A 22,637-nucleotide genomic window follows, 5' to 3' on the forward strand; every position below is an offset into this window, starting at 1 on the left:
CTTGCTTTTGTCACTGAAAGAAAATGTAACTTTTCTACAGTTCATCACTTTCTGTAATTTCCTGGCATCTTCAATGGTTACCTGTGAACTGCTCAGCGCGGACATATCAGACACATAACTGCCCGTAAAAGAGCGAATTGTTTAAGCTTTGGACTTCATTTGTACAAATGAAACCAGGGATATTTCAAAGTTTTGATGACAGTGCCAGAATATAATTGCGGGACGCACAGGAAAAGTGCAAACAAAATGTCTTTTCCATCTCCCTTCCACATTGTACTGCCAGGTTGATCTTGTGTGGATCATCCACGTTTTGCCAAAGAATACACTTCATACCTTTCAACTTCTTTTACGGTCTTAACTACATATATTATGGGAGTCTGTACAGACATGGGTGTGAACTTGACTAGTTGGTGGAGACCTACAACCACAAGCCAGTAATTCTAGTTAATGATGTACTATGACTTTATTTTTCTCATTGATTTTTTTATTGCAACATCATTTTACAAGTGCCCAGGAGGTGAAGTGGCACCTTTCCAGCTACCAGTCCACCACCATACTTTGTTCCATATGAGGACTTGAACTAGCAACCCTCAGGTTCCCAACCCAACTCCTTACTGACTGAGCTACTGCCACTATATTTAGGGTTATATTTCTGAGAATTTAAATTATCATAAATACTGTATATGACACACTAATCATTTAGGAGCACTCTGCACCCAGCTCAAAATAGGATGTTCTTTTAAATCTGACCCCCAGGGAACTCTATAGCCTTTACAGGCCGACCTTTTTCTAAAGTAAAAGAAAACAGAATGTTGATCAATACCATATTGAGAGACCAGTTCTTGAAAGTTAAGAATATTATTAGGCCCATTAATGTCCTTAAGAGTTATGATAACTTTATCTTCCCAAGCTTTGTTAGTAAATGGTTTCCCCCCGGTTAAAAGGTGATTATTGTTCTATAATGGGGAAGACCTACACCATACACTCTTAATGTTTAGCAATTTTCCTGTTGCTCTGAATACTTTAAGCATATGAGTTAAAATTGGACCTTCATTTTTTGGTAGATAAACCTTTAAGGAGGAAATCCTTTAATCTTACTGGTGCCATTATTTTCGTGTTCCATAACCTTCCAAGATGACATTTTATCTTCATTTACCCAAGAGCTGAGACTTCTCAATTTAAATGCCCAATGATACAGTTTAAAATTAGGGCATGCCCATGCCCCATCTGATTTTTAGTATTGAAGAGCTGACCATTTTATAGCGGGTCGCTCACCATTCCAAATATAGCATCTCAGTAACTTATCTAGTTTTGCCAATATCCTACTGGAGGTGCTAACGGAATCTTTGAGCTAACAAAATTAATTATGGGTAATATGTTGAGAGTGAGAGGGAGAATCCACAGAGGAGGAGAAGGAGGTAGAGGAAGAGGAAGAGGCCCAGCCAGAGGTAGAGGCCGAGGTGGAGGTGGAGGTAGAGGAAGAGGGAGAGGGAGAGGAAGACCTGAAGCCGGAGAATATGCTCAAAGAAGAAGAGGACCAAATTTAGCAAATGAAAGTTGCGCAACACTAGTGGACCATGTTGTGAACCACGGATTGACGCTGAGGGAGGCTGGACTAAGAGTTCAGCCAAATCTTAGTAGATATACAGCGGCATCTGTCATGAGGACATTTCAACAAGGAAACAGGTAAAAGAAAATCTGTCTACAGTTGCAGTAATCAGCTGCTCATCGTATGCACCATATCAGCACCTCTGATACCCCTCCCTGTGACATTTGAGGATTGAGGGTCGAGAACGACAAGGAGGAAGGGGGGCCATATTCACGCGAGGGTTTACGATCTCCGGCCCCAGGCTCAGGTACCCCTCATTGAGGCCCTGGAGGTCGCCTGTGACCAAGTCGACGCCGCAGCTGCGCAAGGATGGATTCAACATTCAAGACGGTTGTCTTGCCAATGAGGATGTTTGCCTGTGATGTTGATGGAATTCTCTGGCCAGATACAGCTAGGCGAAGGGATAATGTCTAGTCTTTTTCTGTGTATTTCTGTGTATTTTTGTGATTGTAACCTGTACTGGATACCGTATTGTCTGTTGTTTGCTGAGCTAACAGTGTTATGCACACTACTGTAGTAGCATGAAAACTGGGACATGTTGTGATTCTCCATGTTGACATGTTGATTGATTTGGGTATATGGAGAGAAATAAATTATATTTTCCTCACTCTGCAGCATTGGTCTTGTGTAGTGTTTGGTGAACTTATTGTAAATTTGCACTTTCTCTAAGATGACTTGGTCTGCTGCCTTCTGCATAATACTTAAGTTTGGTTATATGGATCATATATTCTGCCCTGTGTCTTAATAAATCACTCAGTTCTGCTTACTTTATTTTAAGCTCACTTTCTTTTGTTCTGGTGTATCTCTTTATGATGTCACTTTCCATAACGCTACACTGTTCCTCTAAGTCCGAAATCCTTTGCAGTTAGCTTTTATGTAGGTGGGAGCTGAACCATATGGCATTATTTCATATAAATCCCTTGATGGAGGCCTAAACCACTGTCATATCTGAGACACTTCTTTTATTCAAGGTTATAAATTCAGTCAGTTTTAATCCTAGTTGTGTCACAAAAAGTCATAAAAAAGTAATAGTATAGTATGTCAAAAAAGTCATAGTATAGTATGTCAAAAAAAATTACAAAAAAGTCATAGTGTAGTATGTCGAAAACAGTCATGAAAAAGTAATTGTATACTATGTCGAAAAAAGTCCCAAAAAGTCATAAAAAGTAATAGTGTAGTATGTCAAAAAAAGTCATAATATGGTATGTCAAAAAAATTATAAAAAGTCATAGTATAGTATGTTGAAAAAAGTCATAAAAAGTCATAGTATAGTATGTCGAAAAAAGTCCCGAAAAAGTCATAGTATAGTATGTCGAAAAAGTCATAAAAATGTCATAGTTTAGTATGTCGAAAACAGTCACAAAAAAGTATTATGTTGAAAAAAGTCCCAAAAAATGTCATAAAAAAATAATAGTATAATATGTCGAAAAAGTCACTAAAAAGTCATAAAAAAGTAATAGTATAGTGTGTTGAAAACAGTCATAAAAAAGTCATGACATATGTCGAAAAAAGTCCAGAAAAAGTCAATGTATATTATTTTGAAAAAGTCATGGTATAGCAAAAGTCATATATACTACACTATGACTTTTTTATTGTATACTACTACTGTGACCTGCAGTGCCCTGCTACGTCCTGTGACGCCCTGCTATACCCTCCTACGTCCCGTGACACCCTGCAGTGCCCTGCTATGCCATGAACTACTACAACTACTATTTCTAGTCACTGTTCCATTGTCTTTATTGTGACTATTATTGCCACTGTTCATCACACCCCCAACCGGCACCGTCAGACACCGCCTACCAAGAGCCTGGGTCTGTCTGAGGTTTCGTCCTGTTGTGTTGGGTCTTTGTAAATTATAGAGTGTGGTCTAGACCTACTCTATCTGTAAAGTGTCTTGAGATAACTCTGTTATGAATTGATACTATAAATAAAATTTAATTGAATTGAACTATACTAACACTTTTTGGACATTTTTATGACATACTATACTGACTTTTTAAAAACCTTTTAGTATATCTTTTGTTAAACTTTTTTATGACATACTATACTATGACTTTTATTACATTTTATAAAGTTCCGCCAGATTTTACTTATTTAGGCCAAATATCCGTTGCAGGGTAAATCCAGACAGCTAGCTAGACTATCTGTCCATTCTGAGTTTTCTGTTGCACGACTAAAACAACTTTTGAACGTACACGTTCCACCAAAACAAGTTCCTCCCCGAGGCTATTTTACAGAGGCGCCGCTGCTCTGTACGGTGCTTAGCGCTGCCCAAGACAATTGTGATTAGTTTAAAGGAATGCCAATAAACCAGAGCATTTTTTTCTCCCATCCCAGAAAGCTGTGGACTCGGCAGACCCTCATATGCAGCGCTGTGGAGGTAGGTCTGGCAATGCGGGATTATGACATACTATACCATGACTTTTTTGACATTTTTATGACATACTATACTATTACTTTTTTTTTTTAAAACTATGACATACTATTACTTTTGACATTTTTATGACATACTATACTATGACTTTTTTTGAATTCTCTTATGACATACTTCATATACTATGACTTTTTTTATGACATACTACACCATGATTTAAAAAAAAGAATGTATAACATACTATGACTTTTTTAAAATTACTTTTATGACATACTATGACTTTTTTTTGACATTTTATGACATACTATACTATGACTTTTTTTGAATTCTCTTATGACATATTTCATATACTATGATTTTTTGTGACATTTAAATGTTTTTTTAATCCCTTCTTTGTCATCTTTAAGGTTTCAATCAGTAACAGTAAATTAAGGGTGTGAAAAAAATATGGAAGTCCAAACATATGTGGAATTTTTATTTTAATACATTTTATATGAAAATAGTGTCGCAGACGTATACAACAGTGTTTGCTGTACAACGGACATGTAGATGAATTCCCTACTGAAAACATGGAAAATTCAAGCAGCTGAAAACAGGGAGGAGCATGAAATAAAATGAAGAGCGTTGAAAGTGAGGAGGCACACTTCCAATAACGTTAGCTGCGCTTGCCGTAAGGAGGAAGGGAATGTGAAAAATGAAATGTACTGTATTTGGTTATACTGATACTGAATATAGATGTAAAAAAAGCTAATTGATTTAACAACACTTTGAGCCACCACATCGGTGTAGTACACCTTCATTTTAAAGTCCAGTAGCAGCCAGGCAAGTTAACGAACAAACATGAGCACAACACCTAAGAGTTTAACAATTCCAGCCTCCAGTCAACACCTGGACTTAATTTCAGGAGGAAGCTTGGTGCTTTGTGCTTTTCACCCTGTAGAGGTGAATTTTTGTTTAACACATCTGGAGGGGGTTCAAAAGGTTTATCAGATATAGTCGAAAGGGAAATAATGACAGAAGAATTATTAGATTCATTTTTCCTTTAAAACATTACAAGTATGTACAAAAATAGCAACTGCCACCGTGTTACAAATCAATTAACTTGTGATGATACATTTAAAAAAAATCCACAACTCTTCCTCTTGCAAAGGGCATCTTAGACTCATCAGCACAAATAATAAGAAAAGAGAACATAAAAGACAAAAGCTCATAAAACATGTATTTACATTCTGTGCAGGGGGAAAGCCTGGTTCTTGTTATAGTGTAAAAATGGCATGAATGTCATTCATTCCCTAATATCTACTTCCTGTACAATCCCCAGATCTCTTCTTTCAGCACGATTGTACAGTTTGTTACATTGTTACAAAGGTGTAGTATGAAACAAAAGACATCATCACTTACACGTGAGTAATGAGAAAAGAAACTAAAGAGAAAACTTTGTGGTACCGTTAAAAACTGCAGCATTTCTAGCTTTGCCTCGAAACCATAATATTTCAAATGCAGGATTAAGGGTTGAGTATCACAAAATGAGTGTTTATAAACTCTGAACTGAATGCCGAGTGGCTGTAGTGGATCTAAATAGTGCGTGAACGCTCAGTGATGCTACTCCATGCCCATAAAAATCAATTTTACGCACGCACGCACGCGCACACTTTAAGGAATTCTACAAAAACTGACCTAAACAAAATGCAACTTCCAAAACTGGTTTTTAGTATTGCAAATTTTAAGTGACACCAAAAAATTAATTTTTTGTGGAATTCCTCCCTGTCTGACACAGTAATATCAGTGCTTTACTACAGGTAAGTTAAAGACATTCCCTTTATGAACATTACTTACATATTTAAATACATAGTATCGACTGAACTGGTTGTTTGTCTTCTACTCATAGCCCATATACAGAAAAGTCACTTACTCCGCTGTCACTCATTTTAACTTCAATGCCCTCTCACTGATGAGAGGTTCAGACTCTCAGCTCCAAGTTAGTTGCACTTTCTGCCTCGGCTGCTGGATTTAACCAAATCTAAGAGTTTCCAAACACTTTGTTATTATGAAGATATGTCGACCTCTCCGTCACAGTTGGCCTCCCTAAGCTCTGATGACGCCATTTTAGTCCTGTATGTCAATTCGGGTCGTCTTGCTGCGGTTTGTGTTCAGGGTTGGGATGGGCGATGGAAATCCATAAACTGTGAAGGAACAATTACTGCGGTTTGTTTTTTTCCCTCCATTTTTCCTTTTGTAATTCGAAATATAGGTTTTGTAGCATAATGTTGTCTTGCTGCACGTTTGTTTCCTGTTCCAGCTCGAGAGGTTAAAGGTCAGGGAAGCGGCTAGGGTCTTCTTTATAGTCGTTGGGAATGGTAAAAATGGACTGATCAAACTCATCATATCGAAACTCCTGAAACGTCACGGTGGCTGTGATCGTAGGGAAGACAGGGATGTCTGCAGGGAGACATAAGCAGAATTACGAATTATATCTTTGGAAATCTTACAGGCATGCTTTTTTTTTATTTTTGGTATACCTGTCATTGTCTGATTTCTTTCCGTATTTTAAATGAGTTGGAGAAAATATCGAATGAAAAAAATCCCTTTTAATCTATCAATCTTACACATGAGAATTACATCTACTTACCCAGTTTGACAGGAAAGCCAGGGGGGAGCTTCATCTGAACAAACTCCCGGAGTTTATTAAAGTGCTTGAAGGGTGCAATCACCTCCAGAACATTCAATAACCTGGCGGAGAACAAAAACAACAAATGGTGACAGGTTACAGACAAGAAACTACCCACAAATAAACATATAGCTGAAATAATTTTTTTTTTAATATAAGGCTTATTTTACTGGTTATAAATGGTTCTTAGATGTTGCCATATTTTGTGAGATGTATTAGTAAATAATTGTTTATTTCAATACAACAGCATGAACTTAACTTAATTTGCCGCTTATATCAACCCAATTATATCAATCATTTTAAGCTTCACAGGACGGAACTGTAACACACTGTTGTACACAAACAATCAGTAATTACAAAATGAAAATAAAAATTCAAAGCTTTAAAAGACAAACAAAACAAAATCTGAGTTTTCAGTAAATGTAAAGGAAAGAATGAACTCCAACAAAAAGGTTTTTCTGCCATTTGCACAAATAAGTAATTTCCCTTTTATCACCACTCTGCAGATGCCAGGAGAAAATAACCAGAGGGAATATTGGCTGCCTTAAGTTCTTTTTAATAACAGTCTGGATGCCAAGTTAAAGAGAAGACTCACGATTCGATGCCCAGAGGGAAGTCTTGACTCATGGCTATTGTGGCTTTGAAGTTTTTCTTGCTCTCTTTGCAGACCAGCTCTCTTCCTAGATGAGGAGCTCTGAGCAGACAGAAAGAAACAACCACCTGTCAGAATGTAGCCGCTTTTTAATATGCAGAAATCTTTCACTGTACTTTTTGTCCAATACTAAAAACAGCTGATGAGTATTGACATTTTCGTTATTTTCACGGAAGTAACTCGCTCTGCTTTCTGTCACTCGTGTTCTTTCTGCTGAACAGTAACTGAACGTGACTCTTATCAGTCAGAGGAAACAACTGGCCTTGAAAAGTGCAGTTAAACATTCTGTGACACTGAAACTTGTGTAGAGATGTTTACACATGAATTCTTCTGTAAAATGAAAAAAATACATGCATAATATTACATGCGACGTGTGCGAGAAGACAACATAGTCTACAATGTGTATGGAAATTACATAAATACGTAAATCATGCAGCAATATATTTCCTATTGAAATGTGATTAACCTTAAATCTAACTTTCCATCTTTTTAGAGAGGGAAACTAAAAGAATGGTTCATTTTCAAAGGACAATCAGATATTTTGCTCCTTGATTCACAAATACAATATGTTACAGTAACATAATTTTTTCCTCAATGGTCTGGTTTCCTCTTTAAAACCTACTTTCCATTGTCAGCAGTGATGTATTCCAACCAGGATATAGTGTTGGGTGAAGGGGCAGTTAGAGATTGCCTCCTTGCCGGCTGAAGAGCAGAGAGAAAACAAAAACATGTTGAGGGCAGATCTAAAGACTAAACTACTGCAGGGCCACACAGAAGAAGAAAAAAAACAATGATTAAAATCCACACTGATATCAGACAAAACCCTATGATTCCTGATTAAACTGAGAATATTCTAACATTACGCTTAACCTGTTTCTTTGTAAAATCTGCGAGCTGCCAATTTCCGCTCAACAGTAAACCTGACAAAAGTCACATGAAGACCTCAGTTAAGAAAGTGGAATCTGTGGCCGGGTTGGATCAGTGGGTAGAGCAGGCGCACATGTACTGAGAGATTTATGCCTCGACGCAGAGGTCCAGGATTCGAATCCGACCTGTGACGATTTCCTGCATGTCTTCCCCCTCTCTCTCCCCTTTCTCACCTAGCGGTCCTGTCAAAAATCAAAGGCGGAAAAGCCCCAACAAATATTCTGAAAAAAGAAAGTGGAATCTCTACATTTAATCAGTATGTCTTGATTTATTCCCACAGCGATGATATGATCAGCACAGGCCACTAGAGGGCCCCAGTGCATCACTAATACCACAGTAACCTCAGTTTGGCCTTTTAGGCCTTGCAAATAAAGCGTAATTGAATTACTATAATTTAGTACACCACTAAACATCTGATAACAGCGACGTGATGCTATTTCACAGTGTTTTTTAATCTAGCTACGTACATATTGCCATTACTTTCTGAACAGCAGTGTTTCTGCTCTTAATCCTTTACAGGAATAAATGACTGCAAATACAGCAGCAATAAACAGTAAGAAAGAAAAGCAGTAAAGACATCACCTCAGACTGTCTGTTTCATTTACAACTCAATATGAAAGTTTACTGAGATAGGTACTTTACAAATTGAGGCAAACCATTTCTGTATTCATCTTTTGTTGCGGTTCTTTTTTTCCCCGTTTATTTTCTTAGCTGCCTCAAAAAGTAAGTGTGTAGCATTAAATGCATTAACAAAACATCTACAGCAAAAACCTGGAGGAAAGAACTCGGGGCACAAACAGCAAGATGGACAAAAAGACAAACAGAACATGTAAAAGAAAAAGTCAACCAGATAAAAACATGTAGAAGTTGCCTCCTCATTTAAAAAAATGAAGAAATAAAACTGTACATAGTTCTTCTTTAGCGTCACTTTAAGATTGGATCTACTTGTGCTGACACTGAAATAGAGCTGCAGTAAGCTCCATCATGTTTCTCCTAAAACTGACTTTCACCTAAAATGATCTTGCAGTTCTTGCCAACGTTCAAACACACCAGCTGACCTCGCTTTTTGTAAGCCGTAGTTAAATAAGCAAGTAGGGCAGAATAATGTGGAAAAATGTTGTGGATGACAGGACACCTGGCTGTGCCAAGAGTCAGCCGTGTGTCCTGTGAAAACAAATGTAGACGATATCTTAGTTCACCTTCATTCCCACCTACACTGCAATCATCAAAGAAATGTTTGGGTGTTTTCACGTTGGGCTGCGGCCATGTAAAGTGCTCGCTGTCACACACCGGGTGTATCAGCTCTGGCGTGTTGTTGTGACGAGGACAGAGTACACACAGCCTGCCGAGGCCCTGATCTGCTGGTATGCCGGTTCCACCCCTCCATCATTCCATGGCACCGGGGGTTTTAGCCTTCATCCATGTGATCAATAGTGTCAAGCCCTGTTCAAAAGCCCCCCATGCTTCCCTGTGTCCACAGATCTCCCTCGCTGTGGTAAACACAGCTACGTCACACCAGCTGCTTATTTTCTGCTCACCCACTTTCCACGTATGATTTTCCGCTGGGGCGGAAGGAAAAACTATTTCCACATCGACACGGAGACCCACTAAAACACAGCTTTTTCACTTTAAACATGAGTGGGCACTCAAATTTAAATGAGTGTAAATACACTGACAGACAACAGAGATAGACACTGATGAGACAAAGCCCAGCACAGAACGGGGCAACAAAAAACAACTGAGCAGTTAAAAAGGCACCCATTGAGTGTTGAGAGGCTTTGACTTCACTGTGTGACTGGCTTTATTGTCAGTGTTTAGATAAGGGCTTGCTAAGCAAAGTCTGGAACATACTATGAGGGGATGGTGGGTGGGAGAGTCATCCCTGTCAATGTGAAGGTGCAGCTTTGTAGCTTTTACTACAAGGCATCAGTGCTGGGACTCAAACTCATGCATAGTGGAATGGAATGGGGGGAGGGGTACCTGTCACAGTGATCGGGGCCAGCTTTTCATTTTGTTTTCATGTGCGAAACAAAAAAAAAAGTAACAACAGCAGGGAGTCCGACAGGAATGTTTCAATAAACCATGCAAAGTTGATTGACAGGGTCCGGCAGGAAGTCCATGCTGTTTCTACAGGATTTATCTTTGTACAGATACAGTAGTGAGAACTGGGGGGTTTATTATGTTTGAGACTCGTGTCCTACCCCAAGGTTCCAGCAGGACAGGACAGTTTCAGGACTGGACTGGTGGTTACTCTGCAGGTATAAGTAAACAGGATGTTTATCGAAGTTCCTCGCAGTGAGTCACAAAGTAACTTTACATGTGCATCTTTGGTCTAAGTGTCCAGCTGCACTCTATTAGCTATCGTTTCTTCTATGTTTCACTCTGAGGAAACCTCCAAGACTTTTTGAAGACAAAGATTTATGATGTCTGTGACCTGCCACAGCAAAAGGCCCAAAAGAAGGCAACTAAAATCAGTTGAACAAGTTTAACCAGGTTTTGCTGATTCAACGTGATTGAAAAAATATAAGTCAGAGTGATCAGAAATTCTTAAATCCACAGCATCCTGATCGGTTGTTTGCTGCCGGAGGCTGAAGACGCTAGACACTCCCTTAAAGTACATATTGTACTTCAGTTTCATAACAGGACTGTGGGAGTCAGTGAAGATTCTGTCTTTTTTTAAGAATGTCAAGGTGGATGTTGGTCATATTGGCTGCCATGTAATGTCATGTTGTCAACGTGCAGGTTTCAACACCAATCTACGATAGGATGTTCATGATGCGATGTTCCTAGGTGCCACGTAAACCCAATAATCACATCAAGGTTGATGATGGCGGGGGTATTGTGGATTCTCTGGTGGAAGTCTCTCTGCTTCCTCCACCACCCTGCTGAAAAGACAAGTGACAAACAGCCATATTTGAAGCCCGACTCACCTCAAAGTTCTGCTCTATGAGATTTCCTCCTTTACTCAGGCTCTCCATGATGGCTTTGTTCCTCAAGATATCCTCCTCGCTCAGGTGCTCCCGTCTCTTCCTGGACTCGAGCACCAGGCCGTTCACAGAGTAGAAATCTGCCAGAAAGTTTCCCACGCGCTCCTGGAGGTAGAAGAAACACTTAGACAAGTCCCCCTGCTGAGTCACCAATTTCCCTTTAAACACATGTCAAAAGGACAAAGGAGTGTGAGGACAGAAAGCAATACCCACATAACTCATCCACCACCTTCATGCCCCCTGCCCTGTCTGTGTTGTTGTTTAACTCTGAGCCTATCACCTGTGGTTCCCTCCTGGGGTTATCACTGATTTATTTACTGTCTTTCCTGCCTGGTATGGGAGATGTAACACAGGGAATATGATCAGGAGACTGGACGGAGTCTACAGCAATGAATAGCAATGAATTTATTTGCCCAAAAAAATTGAAAGAAAAGGGGAAAAGAACAAAAAATAATAATAAATCTAGCAATTCTAATTCAGTCCAGACCTATCAAACTATTGCTAATTTATCTGCAATCCTTTACTTTGCTGACACTATTGCTTTTACAGCAAAGTAACAGTAAAAAGTGTGAGTACAGGAATCCAATATATTTCTCATATTATGGCTTTTCATAAGACAAGGCATCTAACAGAGTCAGAGCACTTGCCAGACCAGATCGATTATGGCTTTTAGTTTGTCCATGTTGTCAGACATGTAAAGGGGTCAACAGTCTGAGGTCCTTTTGAGTAAACCAGCTGAAAAACATCATATATTGCAACTGTGGTATGTTACACATAATCTGTAATATACATTCTGATATATCTGTGTACCTTCCATTTCCTGCCTTACCCAGAGAATAGATCAAATTCCCAAATTTCTGTCTGGATCAAGCTTCTACAAATTCCAGAAATTCCACGCCCAGGTGAAACTCTGTGACCAACAGCTGACTTGGGAAAAGCTGTAGTGGTGGGAGTAATAATATCATAACAATACAACTAAAACAACAGACACCAACCGTCTTGTCCTCTCTGAACAGCCAGCCGGTCTGCGCCCTGGAGAAGGTGATGGACTTGGTGGATAGTGTGGCGGAGTACACATCGCTGCTCATCAGAATGTCCACTTCCTCCTCTGTCTCCATCTCCGACTCCTGAAAATACAGGACAGTGTCAGGAAACTACAGAGGAATTAACAAAGGTATGGACACTCAGTATGTGGTTCCTCTAAATCTTTGATAAAGAGCAAGATATCTTAACAACTACTGGCCAGATTGCACACAAATGTTGCATGAGTATTCATGCTTCCCAGAGGCTGATTGAAATGATAGTGGCGACATAACCTTTTGTTTAGTTTCACCGTCAGGTCACATTTTCCACTCGCGCATAACATCAAACTATGAAGGAACACTGCCCCGTCGCTTACTGAAAAGACTCATCATAGACCTTTTTGATTTTAAACAGCATTTCTGGCATCACCATCAGAACAAACCATACAGTTTTAGCCCCACAACCAAAAGTTCAGTAATGCGGTAGAGCTAAAACAATTTATTTGAATATGGCTCTGGAAAAATATGAAACCTTTTTTTTTTTTTTTTTTATTATTATTATGATTTTCTAACATTTTGTAGACAAAACAATGAATTGAGAGAATATTTGGTAGGTTAAATCAATGATGAAATAATGTGTGTTGTAATGAATATTGTAAACTTCAGGGTCTACAATCTTTCAGTCTTATATATTGGCATGTCTCACACACCTCATGGTGTATCCGCTGGTAGACTTTCTGTTCGTTGTCCAGCACAACAAAAGACTCTGAGGGGATGGCATTGCCGTTGAAGATGAAACTGAGGTCCCCGCGCTGACACTTCATGTCTGTGAAGTCTATCAGGGTAGTGTCCAATCTACATGCACACACAGACAGACAGACAGACAGACAGACAGACAGACAGACAGACAGACAGACAGACAGACAGACAGACAGAGAGAGAGAATGTTTAGTGTGGGTACTTTAGATACATGAAAGGAGAAAACAAGAAAAAAGAAAACGAGTTGCACTGACCAACGTTGGCCACATCCAAGACATCAGCAAACAGTGTCAAAACTGTAAGCGAAAAGAAAAAACTGTGATGGATGTCAACACCTTGGCTCTGAGAGTTTAAAGACAATGTGTATGGTAAATATTGCCATGGGAGACCAACAGCACATTTCAAGAATCTTTCTCTTTCACTTTGCCATAGTGGGTAGTCCTGGAATGAGGCACGACAGCAAAGAGAATGGCTGATCTGCTTGTGAAGTAGTATGAGTAGGTATGACAGGCCTGACCACAGGTGGAAAGTATTGAATTACAATTACTTGCGTTACTGTAATCGAGTAGTTTTTTTGTGTACTTCTTTTTAAAGTAGTTTTTAAAATCTGTAATTTTACGTAAGTATGTTTTGTTTGAAGTATTGTACTTCGCATCATTTTAAATCACATCCGTTACTGAGTAAAAAAAATAATAAATAGGCAGCGCCAGTTTGTGTTCACTTCCAGTTTGCGACCACTTCGGCTTCAAGTGCAAGAAAGACAACAGCTTTAGTGTAAGCTGTTTGCCCAGAGATCTCGAACTAGCAGCTTATAAAAACTCCACATTAAACATGCGCAAGCATGTAGAGGTCCGTTAAATAATAACTGTACCATTACAGTGCCGCTAGTTTCATAATGATGCGAAAAACATTTAGAACTTCTCATAACACAAAAGGTCCCTCACATTGTTTTGCGCCATTGCTTTGGCAAAGTATCTGTCAAACGAACTAAAATCAATATGGTAAGATACAACATTTATATAGCCCATTACACAGGCGAGACCCTCCCCACCCCCCCAAGTAACTAAACAACTTTTACTAATTTTAAATGAGCTACTTTTTACTTCTACTTGAGTATATTTTCATACCAGTAATTATACTTGTAATGTAAGTAGAACATTTTTGTAATCTTTTTTTACCTCTGGGCCTGACACACGGTAGCACTAGAATTTAAATGAACTTACTGCAACAATTTTTTTCTTTCAGTCTCAACTCCAGGCTAATAAGAAGGCATTTTGTATACCAAATTAAACATCCGGGAGCAGTTTCAGAGATTAATGACAAGCTCCACATCAAGGATATCTCATGCAGGAACCCGTCTTCAAATAGATGTAGTTGATATGTTATGATACCCAAATATAGAAGCATCTGTGTATGTGCTGGATAAAGGGCTGCCCTGGTTTGTCTAACATATAACCCAGTAAGAAAACTGGAATCCAAGTTGATGTCTGTGCATATGCCTTGGCTGTGAGAGCTGTAAACCTCAAGACTGTGGAACGCCGCTTGGTGTTAGCTTTTTGCCCACAGGCCATGAAGTACAGCAACGTGGATTCCAGCTGTAGATTCATTGTTGTGACTACGTGTCAGCGTGCGTCACAGGGTGATGAATTTCTGCTGACGCCCTTTGTAAGCGAGCTAGGCAGCACATCACTGTAACTCGCCTTCAATGGGACTCTGATTTGAATTGTAACACAGAAGTAAAAGATCTGTGCACCGTTCACTTCCTCATACTGCCAGGCACTGATTTCACACTCTAGTTAACCAAAATAGGTTGAGGGGAGAAAATGAGGAGGTGTAGAGAGAGAGAGCGAGCGAGAGGTAGAGAGAGGAAAAAAAGTAGAGGCTGATATGTGCAGCACAAGATGACAGATGAATTAGTTAAGACTCAAAAGTAACAAAGTGCCTCGATATAAGGTTTTCTCAAAGAATTACTGTTTCATTTTATGTGGTTTCCATAAGTTGGTTTTCTTGTTTGACTCAAGACCACCATCATAGACTTTATTTAAATGCAACACAAGGACTTGTTGACAGGACTTGCCTGATGTTGAGGCCCTGCTTGTAGATCTTACAGGCATCTGAAGGCAGGATTCTGGAGAGCAAAGGCACTGAAACATGAAAAGATACAGTAAGGACATGTAAAATGTCTAAATTTAGAAAGCTCACTCAATAATGAAGACTACCATCGTCTTCAAAGCCTCAGTAGCATATAGCTCTGTAGACTAGAGGGCCGTATAACGTGTAGTTCTGTCTCTAAATATTGATTAAGTAACTGAAGTAACTAAAAAGCAAGAAACCTCCCTCACTGTTCTATCACTGCTCAAAACTCTAGAGGTATTTTACCAGTCCAAAATAATTGTTTGAAGGACTGCACTGAAAAAAATAAATCCCTGTGACAGTCTCAGATCTGTGAGGCTGGTTTAAGCCATATGCTTCTCTAAGCACAGTGTTTCCCATACATTGATATATTTGTGGCGGCCCGCCAGACAATCAATGTTGACCGCCCCACACACACACACACACACACACACACACACACACACACACACACACACACACACACACACACACACACACACACACACACACACACACACACACCCCTCCATGCAGATTAATTAATGCCATTGATTATTATACACACTCCAATACAGTAATGTAGGTGGCAGTGTGAGCTTTATAGGTCCCATGACATGGTGCTCTTAGGATGCTTTTATATAGACCTCAGTGGTCCCCTAATACTGTATCTGAAGTCTCTTTCCCAAAATTCAGCCTTGGTGCAGAATTACAGCCACTAGAGCCAGTCCCACAGTGAGCTTTCCTTAGTATGTGCCATTTCTGTGTCTGTAGCTATTGAGGAAGGTGGAGGGTGGGGGTGTGGCCTTGACCAAGTGCCACTTTGCTCGTTTGAAAGCCATGAGGTCTCTCTCTCATGAGTGGGCCAAATTATCTGGGCGGGCAAAGCAGAGAAAGGGGAGGTAACCTTGCTCCTTATGACCTCATAAGGAGCAAGATTCCAGATCGGCCCATCTGAGCTTTCATTTTCTCAAAGGCAGAGCAGGATACCCAGGGCTCGGTTTACACCTATCGCCATTTCTAGCCACTGGGGGACCATAGGCAGGCTCATATTAATGTTAAAAAACCTCATAAAGTGACATTGTCATGCTATGGGACCTTTAAACTTGGTTTGTGAGCCGCTAATTAACACACAGAAGAAGACATCGACCGACATCGATCTTTTTCCCTGCAGAGAAGACACTGCGGTCAAGCCAGCCGACACTCAGATCTCCGTGGTCAAATCAGCCAATGCTGAAATTGTAGTGCACTCTTATACTTGTACTTTTGGTAAATGTATTAAACGGCGCAGATCGACAGTCTTAGCAAAGTGAGCGGTAATATACACATGGGACTACTTCTGGTTTTCAAAATAAGGTGTTGAAGTTTATATATAAAGTACACATAAAAATAAGATTATTGGATAATATTTTCAAGAAATAAAAACGAACATTTTTATTGTATACATTTTGAAATTTTACAAAGTAATTGTCCCACATTTCTACCGTAAAATGACTGAAAGTCGAGATGCTAAAAAACAATTTTGCTCCATAAATCCAGTCAATGACTAAAATATTTGAGTTTATTATCTGTAATAATTAAAATCTAACAATTTAACTGTATGAATATGGAGGTTTTTCCAAGTCCAACATTTTTACTGTAAAATGACTTTAAATCTGAATTTGGAGGTGCAATAAAAAAACGTTGGTCCATAATTCCAGACAATGACTGATATATTTGAGTTAAGGACATCTCTGACTACACCCTTACTGAAAATCAGACAATTTTACTATATAAATATGGAGATTTTTAGAAGTAAAATCCCATACCTCTACTGTTAAATGATTAAAGGTCCCATGGCATGAAAATGTCACTTTATGAGGTTTTTTTAACATTAATATGAGTTCCCCCAGACTGCCTATGGTCCCCAATTGGCTTGAAATGGTGATGGGTGTAACCCGAGCCCTGGGTATCCTGCTCTGCCTTTAAGAAAATGAAAGCTCAGATGGGCCGTTCTGGAATCTTGCTTACTATGAGGTCATAACAAGCGAGGTTACCTCCCCTTTCTCTGCTTTGCCCGCCCAGAGAATTTGGCCCACCCATGAGCGAGAGGGATCGTGGCTTTCAAATGAGCAAAGTGGCAGTTTTACTGTATATTTTTGGAAAGTTTACCAAGTAAATGTCCCACATTTATACTGGAAAATGACCTCAAATCTGAAACTTGATGCGCTATAAATAGACTTTGCTCCATAATTACAGACAATGACTGATATATTTGAGCACAGGACATCTTACTAAAAAAATCTAACATTTTTACTGTATAATTTTGGAGATTTTTCAAAGTAAAATCCCATACCTCTACCATTAAATGACTAAAAATATGAAACTGGAGGTGCTATAAAAAGACACTGGCATATACTACACCAGAATAATTGCATGTTGGGATGACAGTTATCCTTCTTTGTTCATCACAGTCTCTAAGAAAAGTTGCTTTTTACAATTATCTGCAGCACGCTACTCTCATATGTCCTTTTATCTCTACTTTCCCTTGCTCATTTCCTGGCATCTGCCCTCTGGCAGCTGACAGGTTGATATTAAGTAAAACTTTTAATTTTGCAGATTAGCAACCAATCAAAATAAAAAAATTTAAAAACTGTGACTATGACAACTGCAATGAAACATTTGGTTAAATTATGTTAAAGCTTGTTAAAGACCTGCATTTGTGAACAACAATTATATTAAACAATATCGGACAGCATGAAGCTCTGTCTTTTCAATTAAAAGAGGTTATTTATTGACCTTTTACCGATTCAGTGTGATAGCTGTGTGGTTTCATGCTCAGTGCCTACGGATGGAAACAGCACAGCTTGATGCTGCGAAGACAGGTGATTGGGATTGCTGTCTGTGTAGAAAAAAATGCAACATACAGTACGTGCTGTGTCTTTGTTTTATACTACTAGTGGTCCTCTATGTTAGCTAACAGTGCTGTAAATACAGTGTACGTGAAAAAGGGAGTGTGTTCCTTTGGTATAAAGTAGCCAAGGTACATGGAGTAAGCAGCTAAAAAAAAAGTGCTGTTGACATCATAAGTGTAAATATCAAAGTTATCAAAAACTTAACTGCCCTGACTCATTTAATCAGCAGCCTTAAAGAACATGGTTACCTAAAACAATTGGTCTTCCAGGTGAAGTGCTTCACATTGAGAAGCCTCCAAAAATGTTTTCCCCTAGAGTCAGAATTTATCTAACACCTTCCTGCATCGGTTGTTCTGTTCCTTAAACAACATGCTGTCACAGTGCTGTTGCTCTGTTGTTTAAGTTCTGAATATCATGATTCTTGTATTTATTTATTTAATTAGTTTATTTGTCAGGGACAATGTACAAAATACATTAATCTTACGAAAAGATGTTTTGTACCAGAGTTAGCTAATGCTAGTTTCCATCTGCAGTCCCCGGGCAGGTGCACACAATATTAAAACATTACATTACAAATAACTGTCAGTAGTATTAACAAATACATGCAAGATTAAACACTAATCAGATATTTAAATGAAAAACTAATCAAAAAACCATCACAGCCTAAAATATATACAACATAGTCAAAAACATTTACTTCAATATTACATTTGTAAACTTTTAAGTGTGCTGATGCTCACATAGCTGGTTATCGAGGATGTATTTCTTTAAGTTTCGAGAGAAATTATTCAAATCTACAGACAACTGTAGCGGTCATTACTATTGGAATTATTCAGATTCATTGTTCTTATAATAATTAAGTTCTAACAGTAGTTTTTTTAATTTAATTTTTCTAATGTTTGTTTGTATGTTTGTATTTTGTATTGTACCCTAACTACTAACCCAGATTAAATAACCATTACACTGGAATACAGCATAAATAAGTGGTTTTCCTGTGGTGCTGGCAATGTTAAAGAAAGGTATAGAAGGAAAGAAATCTGTACAAGTGGGGATATGCATACTACAAATAAAGTAATGTACTATTACAAGATCAGTTTATGCAGTGTTCGAACTGGCCTTTGGGGAGCCCACTGTTTTTTGTTGACACAAGAACAACGGTTAAAGTTACTCAGGCTAACGAAGAATACCATAATTCCTCCGTTCAATTAGGCGTAAGCGATTCCATCCTTACCCGTTTTGCTAGCAGCGTGTTAGCATTTGAACAAAGTGCTGTGTGTCCACAGTGTGTAAAGACTGTAGTTGCAGTATTGCCTGAGGCCTTTTGGAGGAGCAACACAAACATTGCAGCCGTTACTTGCATCTATTCTGAATAAAACCAAAGGATGCAGCCAATGGCCAAGTGTGACTTTGCTTAAGATGCAAAGGCATTACACTGTCAGCTATTCCATCAATCAATAGATAATCTCTCTCACGGGTTAAAGACGACACACGGGTTAAGAAACAGCCATGTATATGGGCTCTTCCAGTCTCTCCACTGCTAGCTGTTCCAATTTAACGGGAGAGAGGAGCAAGAGGGGTTATAATCGTGACCGGCCTCTGACGAGCTGTTACCACCTCCATCTTCAGCCAGAGAGGACATTATTTCTTCAGCTTCTTCTTGCGTTGTCACCCCGGCGGGAGGTGTCTAACAGGGCTTGCAGCAGGTGAATCGGTTGTGCTATTAACGTCATCGCTACACAATTTCTTAGTAAAACCAAAATCAATTAAACTGCCTTGTTTTCTTTTTGCCATGGCTATATGATGCTAACTGCAGAATGGATTTGAAGGACTTTTTGCGCCGATTAACGTTTATATTTTTCTACGAATCTTTGAGTTAACATGTAGCCTACTAAACATGAGTTGAATTTGCACCGCAGCGCCGCCACGCCCTGATGCTCATGACAAGAATGGCATGTATAGTTATCTTTATTGAAGTGAATTAGGTTTAAATCGCCATCATGCATGAATGAATGATATTTTTGCAATTTTACACATAATAATCCACGATGATCACATTACACAAAACTGAAATTGCACATCAAAATGACACACTGTTAATATTTTTAGAGTCCCCCCCCCAAAAAAATTTCACAAATCACCCAGCCCATGTCTTATTAAGGGGAGCCGAGCTCCCCCTAGCTCCCCCGTAGTTCGCACCCTGAGTTTATGAGTGACAAGTGCTACCACCAATCTACCATGTTGGTGGCAGTGGTGAATAAACACTGTAATTTAGACATTACACGTAATAAAGATTTTCAATATAGGCCTGGTATAACAACAACAGTTCCAATGCCAAGCTCCACAACTTTGTACACTCAGCTGATGGCCCTGGTAACTAGAAGAACCCTAACCCTAGACTAGAGGGGGGAGGCGGCCATTCCTTATTTCCCACACCCTTACTTCTGGCGCACAAATGTGGGACTTTTACTTTAAAAAATCTCCACAATTACACAGTAAAAATGTTTGATTTTCAGTAAGGATGTCCTGTACTCAAATTTATCAGTCATTGCCTGGAATTATAGAGCAAAGACTTTTATAGCTCCTCCAGTTTCAGATTTCAAGTAATTTTAGCGTAGAAATGTGGGACTTTATTTCCAAAAATCTCAAAAATTATACAGTAAAAATGGTTTCATTTTCAGTAAGGGTGTAGTCAGTGATGACCTGTACTCAAATATATCAGTAATCATCTGGAATTATGGAGCAAAGTCTTTTTATAGCACCTTAAGTTTCAGATTTGACATCATTTTACCCTAGAAATGTGGGACTTTTACTTCATAAAATCTCCAAATTCATACCGTTAAATTGCTTGATTTTTAGTACGGGTGTAGTCAGAGGTGTCTACTGAAATAAATCATTGTCTGGAATTATTATTATATATTATTAATGTTGTATCCTTGTAAATTCCAACAATACATTCCTTTCACAATTTAGTGGCATTTTATTTGTATTGTATAAGGGATAGACACAGGTTACATACATTTTACTTCTGGTGAATATAATCCATTAATCTTCGCTTACTCGATCTGGGCCGTTTGAATGCATTTACCAGGCGTGCCATTATAAGAGTGCACTATAATTTTAGCGTCGGCTGATTTGACCACGGAGATTCGAGTGACGACTGTCTTGACGGCAGTGAGAAGACGGCTAGAGTGACAAAACACAGACCCCTCTGCGTCTACGCCAGACCCTACGCCGTAGCCTGACGTGCACCTCTCGAAAAATGTAACTACACGTCACGGCGACGCATGCCGCTCGGCCGTGCCTTGGTAGCGTTGCATTTCCCCCCGACTCATTTCCTGGTTCTCCTTCTCCATAAACAACGTGAAATAAAAGGAGTTAACTTCTAATGCTCCAGATTTCCCACCATGGTCAGAAAACACAGGGGAGACTCTTTGTTTCTCTCACTATGACTCTAGAGTCGCTACTCGCTCCGAAGCTAATCGCCGGCACTCTCTCACTTCTCCCTCTACCACACACATGCGGCTCGACGCACACACCAGCGCACAAGTATAAACATCAGGCCACTTATGTAGGCTACGGCGAGAGCTCTGCGCGGAGCCTCCGCACAACTGTAAAACGGCCTTAAGGCTAACGCTAGCGATACTAATGCTAAATATAAGCAAAGCCGGTCTACGGAAAGCCGTTCCACTCCCTATTCAGCCACATTGTACCGAATTTGGTTGCAGTTCCACCAGAGTTCCACTGGGGGTGATCGCGGTCCAGTGCAAAATGAATGGGACCCTATGGAGCTAGACGGCTAAATGTGGCTCTTTCGCCTGATTTTCGTTGAGAAACCTCAGATTTGATTGTAGTTTTTGCAAGTTCAACATGGGTTATAGGTCGAAATTTGAATGAACGAGTACTTATGTCCTTTTGATTTCTTACAGGGTGAGTCGTTGTAGCCCATAACACGCTAGCATTCTGCTAATGAATGCTGATTGGTCAGTGAAGGTCTGATTACGATCGGAGATCCCGCTTGACGGCATCCGAAGCAGAGCCAGAATGTCAGAGTGAATATTTCGGCGAGGTCTTTAAAACATCAGCAAACCTCTTTCTAGCATGTGTATTAACAGGGAGAGCCTAACCGGTCAGCTGTGTTGTCGATGCCTCGAGAGAGAAAAAGGAAGCGACTCAGAGCTTGCCGTAAAGCAGTATCTCTGGCCATATATGTGTATGACGTCATTGACATTTTAAAAGGCTTTTTAGAACAAAAAAGCGACTTTAAAAAAATCTAACACCCAGCAGTGTGTATTTTCTCTGCCTCCCCTTTCGAATGCAACATTCAAATTACTAGACAAAAAATTATATCCTGAGAAAAGTGGGTTTTGAGGGGTATAGCTCCATAGAGCCCCATTCATTCTGCACTGGCCTGTGAGCGTCCCCTATATGGAACTCTGGTGGAACTGCCATTGACATATATATAATGGACCAATAGATCCCTTTGCTCTGGACGGAGACCAGTGAAGGCTATTAGAAGCACTTTTCCGGTGATGGCCAGCTTTACTGCACAGCCTCCAACTGAGAGAGACCGCGTAAATGTGACGTGAGCAACGTGTCTGAAAGTTGTAAGTGTTCTGGTAGCTGTGCCAAGAGA

The 22,637-nt window shown here is 39.5% G+C and overlaps 1 protein-coding gene across 2 annotated transcripts in view; it reads right to left on the reverse strand.

Annotated features, from left to right (window-relative positions):
* Positions 1–4,444: 4,444 nt before the first annotated feature.
* LOC120565773 (ankyrin repeat domain-containing protein 13C) overlaps positions 4,445–22,637 on the reverse strand; it is a 37,624-nt gene continuing 19,431 nt past the window's right edge. Inside the window, exons 6-14 of one of the 2 annotated variants that reach the window (XM_039811790.1) lie at positions 15,076–15,142; positions 12,950–13,094; positions 12,213–12,344; positions 11,161–11,322; positions 10,432–10,482; positions 7,926–8,005; positions 7,247–7,345; positions 6,613–6,713; positions 4,445–6,422 (exon numbers count right to left, since the gene is read on the reverse strand). In XM_039811790.1, coding sequence (XP_039667724.1) covers positions 6,292–6,422; positions 6,613–6,713; positions 7,247–7,345; positions 7,926–8,005; positions 10,432–10,482; positions 11,161–11,322; positions 12,213–12,344; positions 12,950–13,094; positions 15,076–15,142 — 968 coding nt within the window. In that variant the 3' untranslated portion in view covers positions 4,445–6,291. The remainder of the gene's footprint in view (positions 6,423–6,612; positions 6,714–7,246; positions 7,346–7,925; positions 8,006–10,431; positions 10,483–11,160; positions 11,323–12,212; positions 12,345–12,949; positions 13,095–15,075; positions 15,143–22,637) is intronic. The other variant, XM_039811791.1, reaches the window with a different exon arrangement.

The sequence above is a fragment of the Perca fluviatilis genome, chromosome 9 (assembly GCF_010015445.1).
Source record: "Perca fluviatilis chromosome 9, GENO_Pfluv_1.0, whole genome shotgun sequence".
NCBI lineage: Eukaryota > Metazoa > Chordata > Actinopteri > Perciformes > Percidae > Perca > Perca fluviatilis.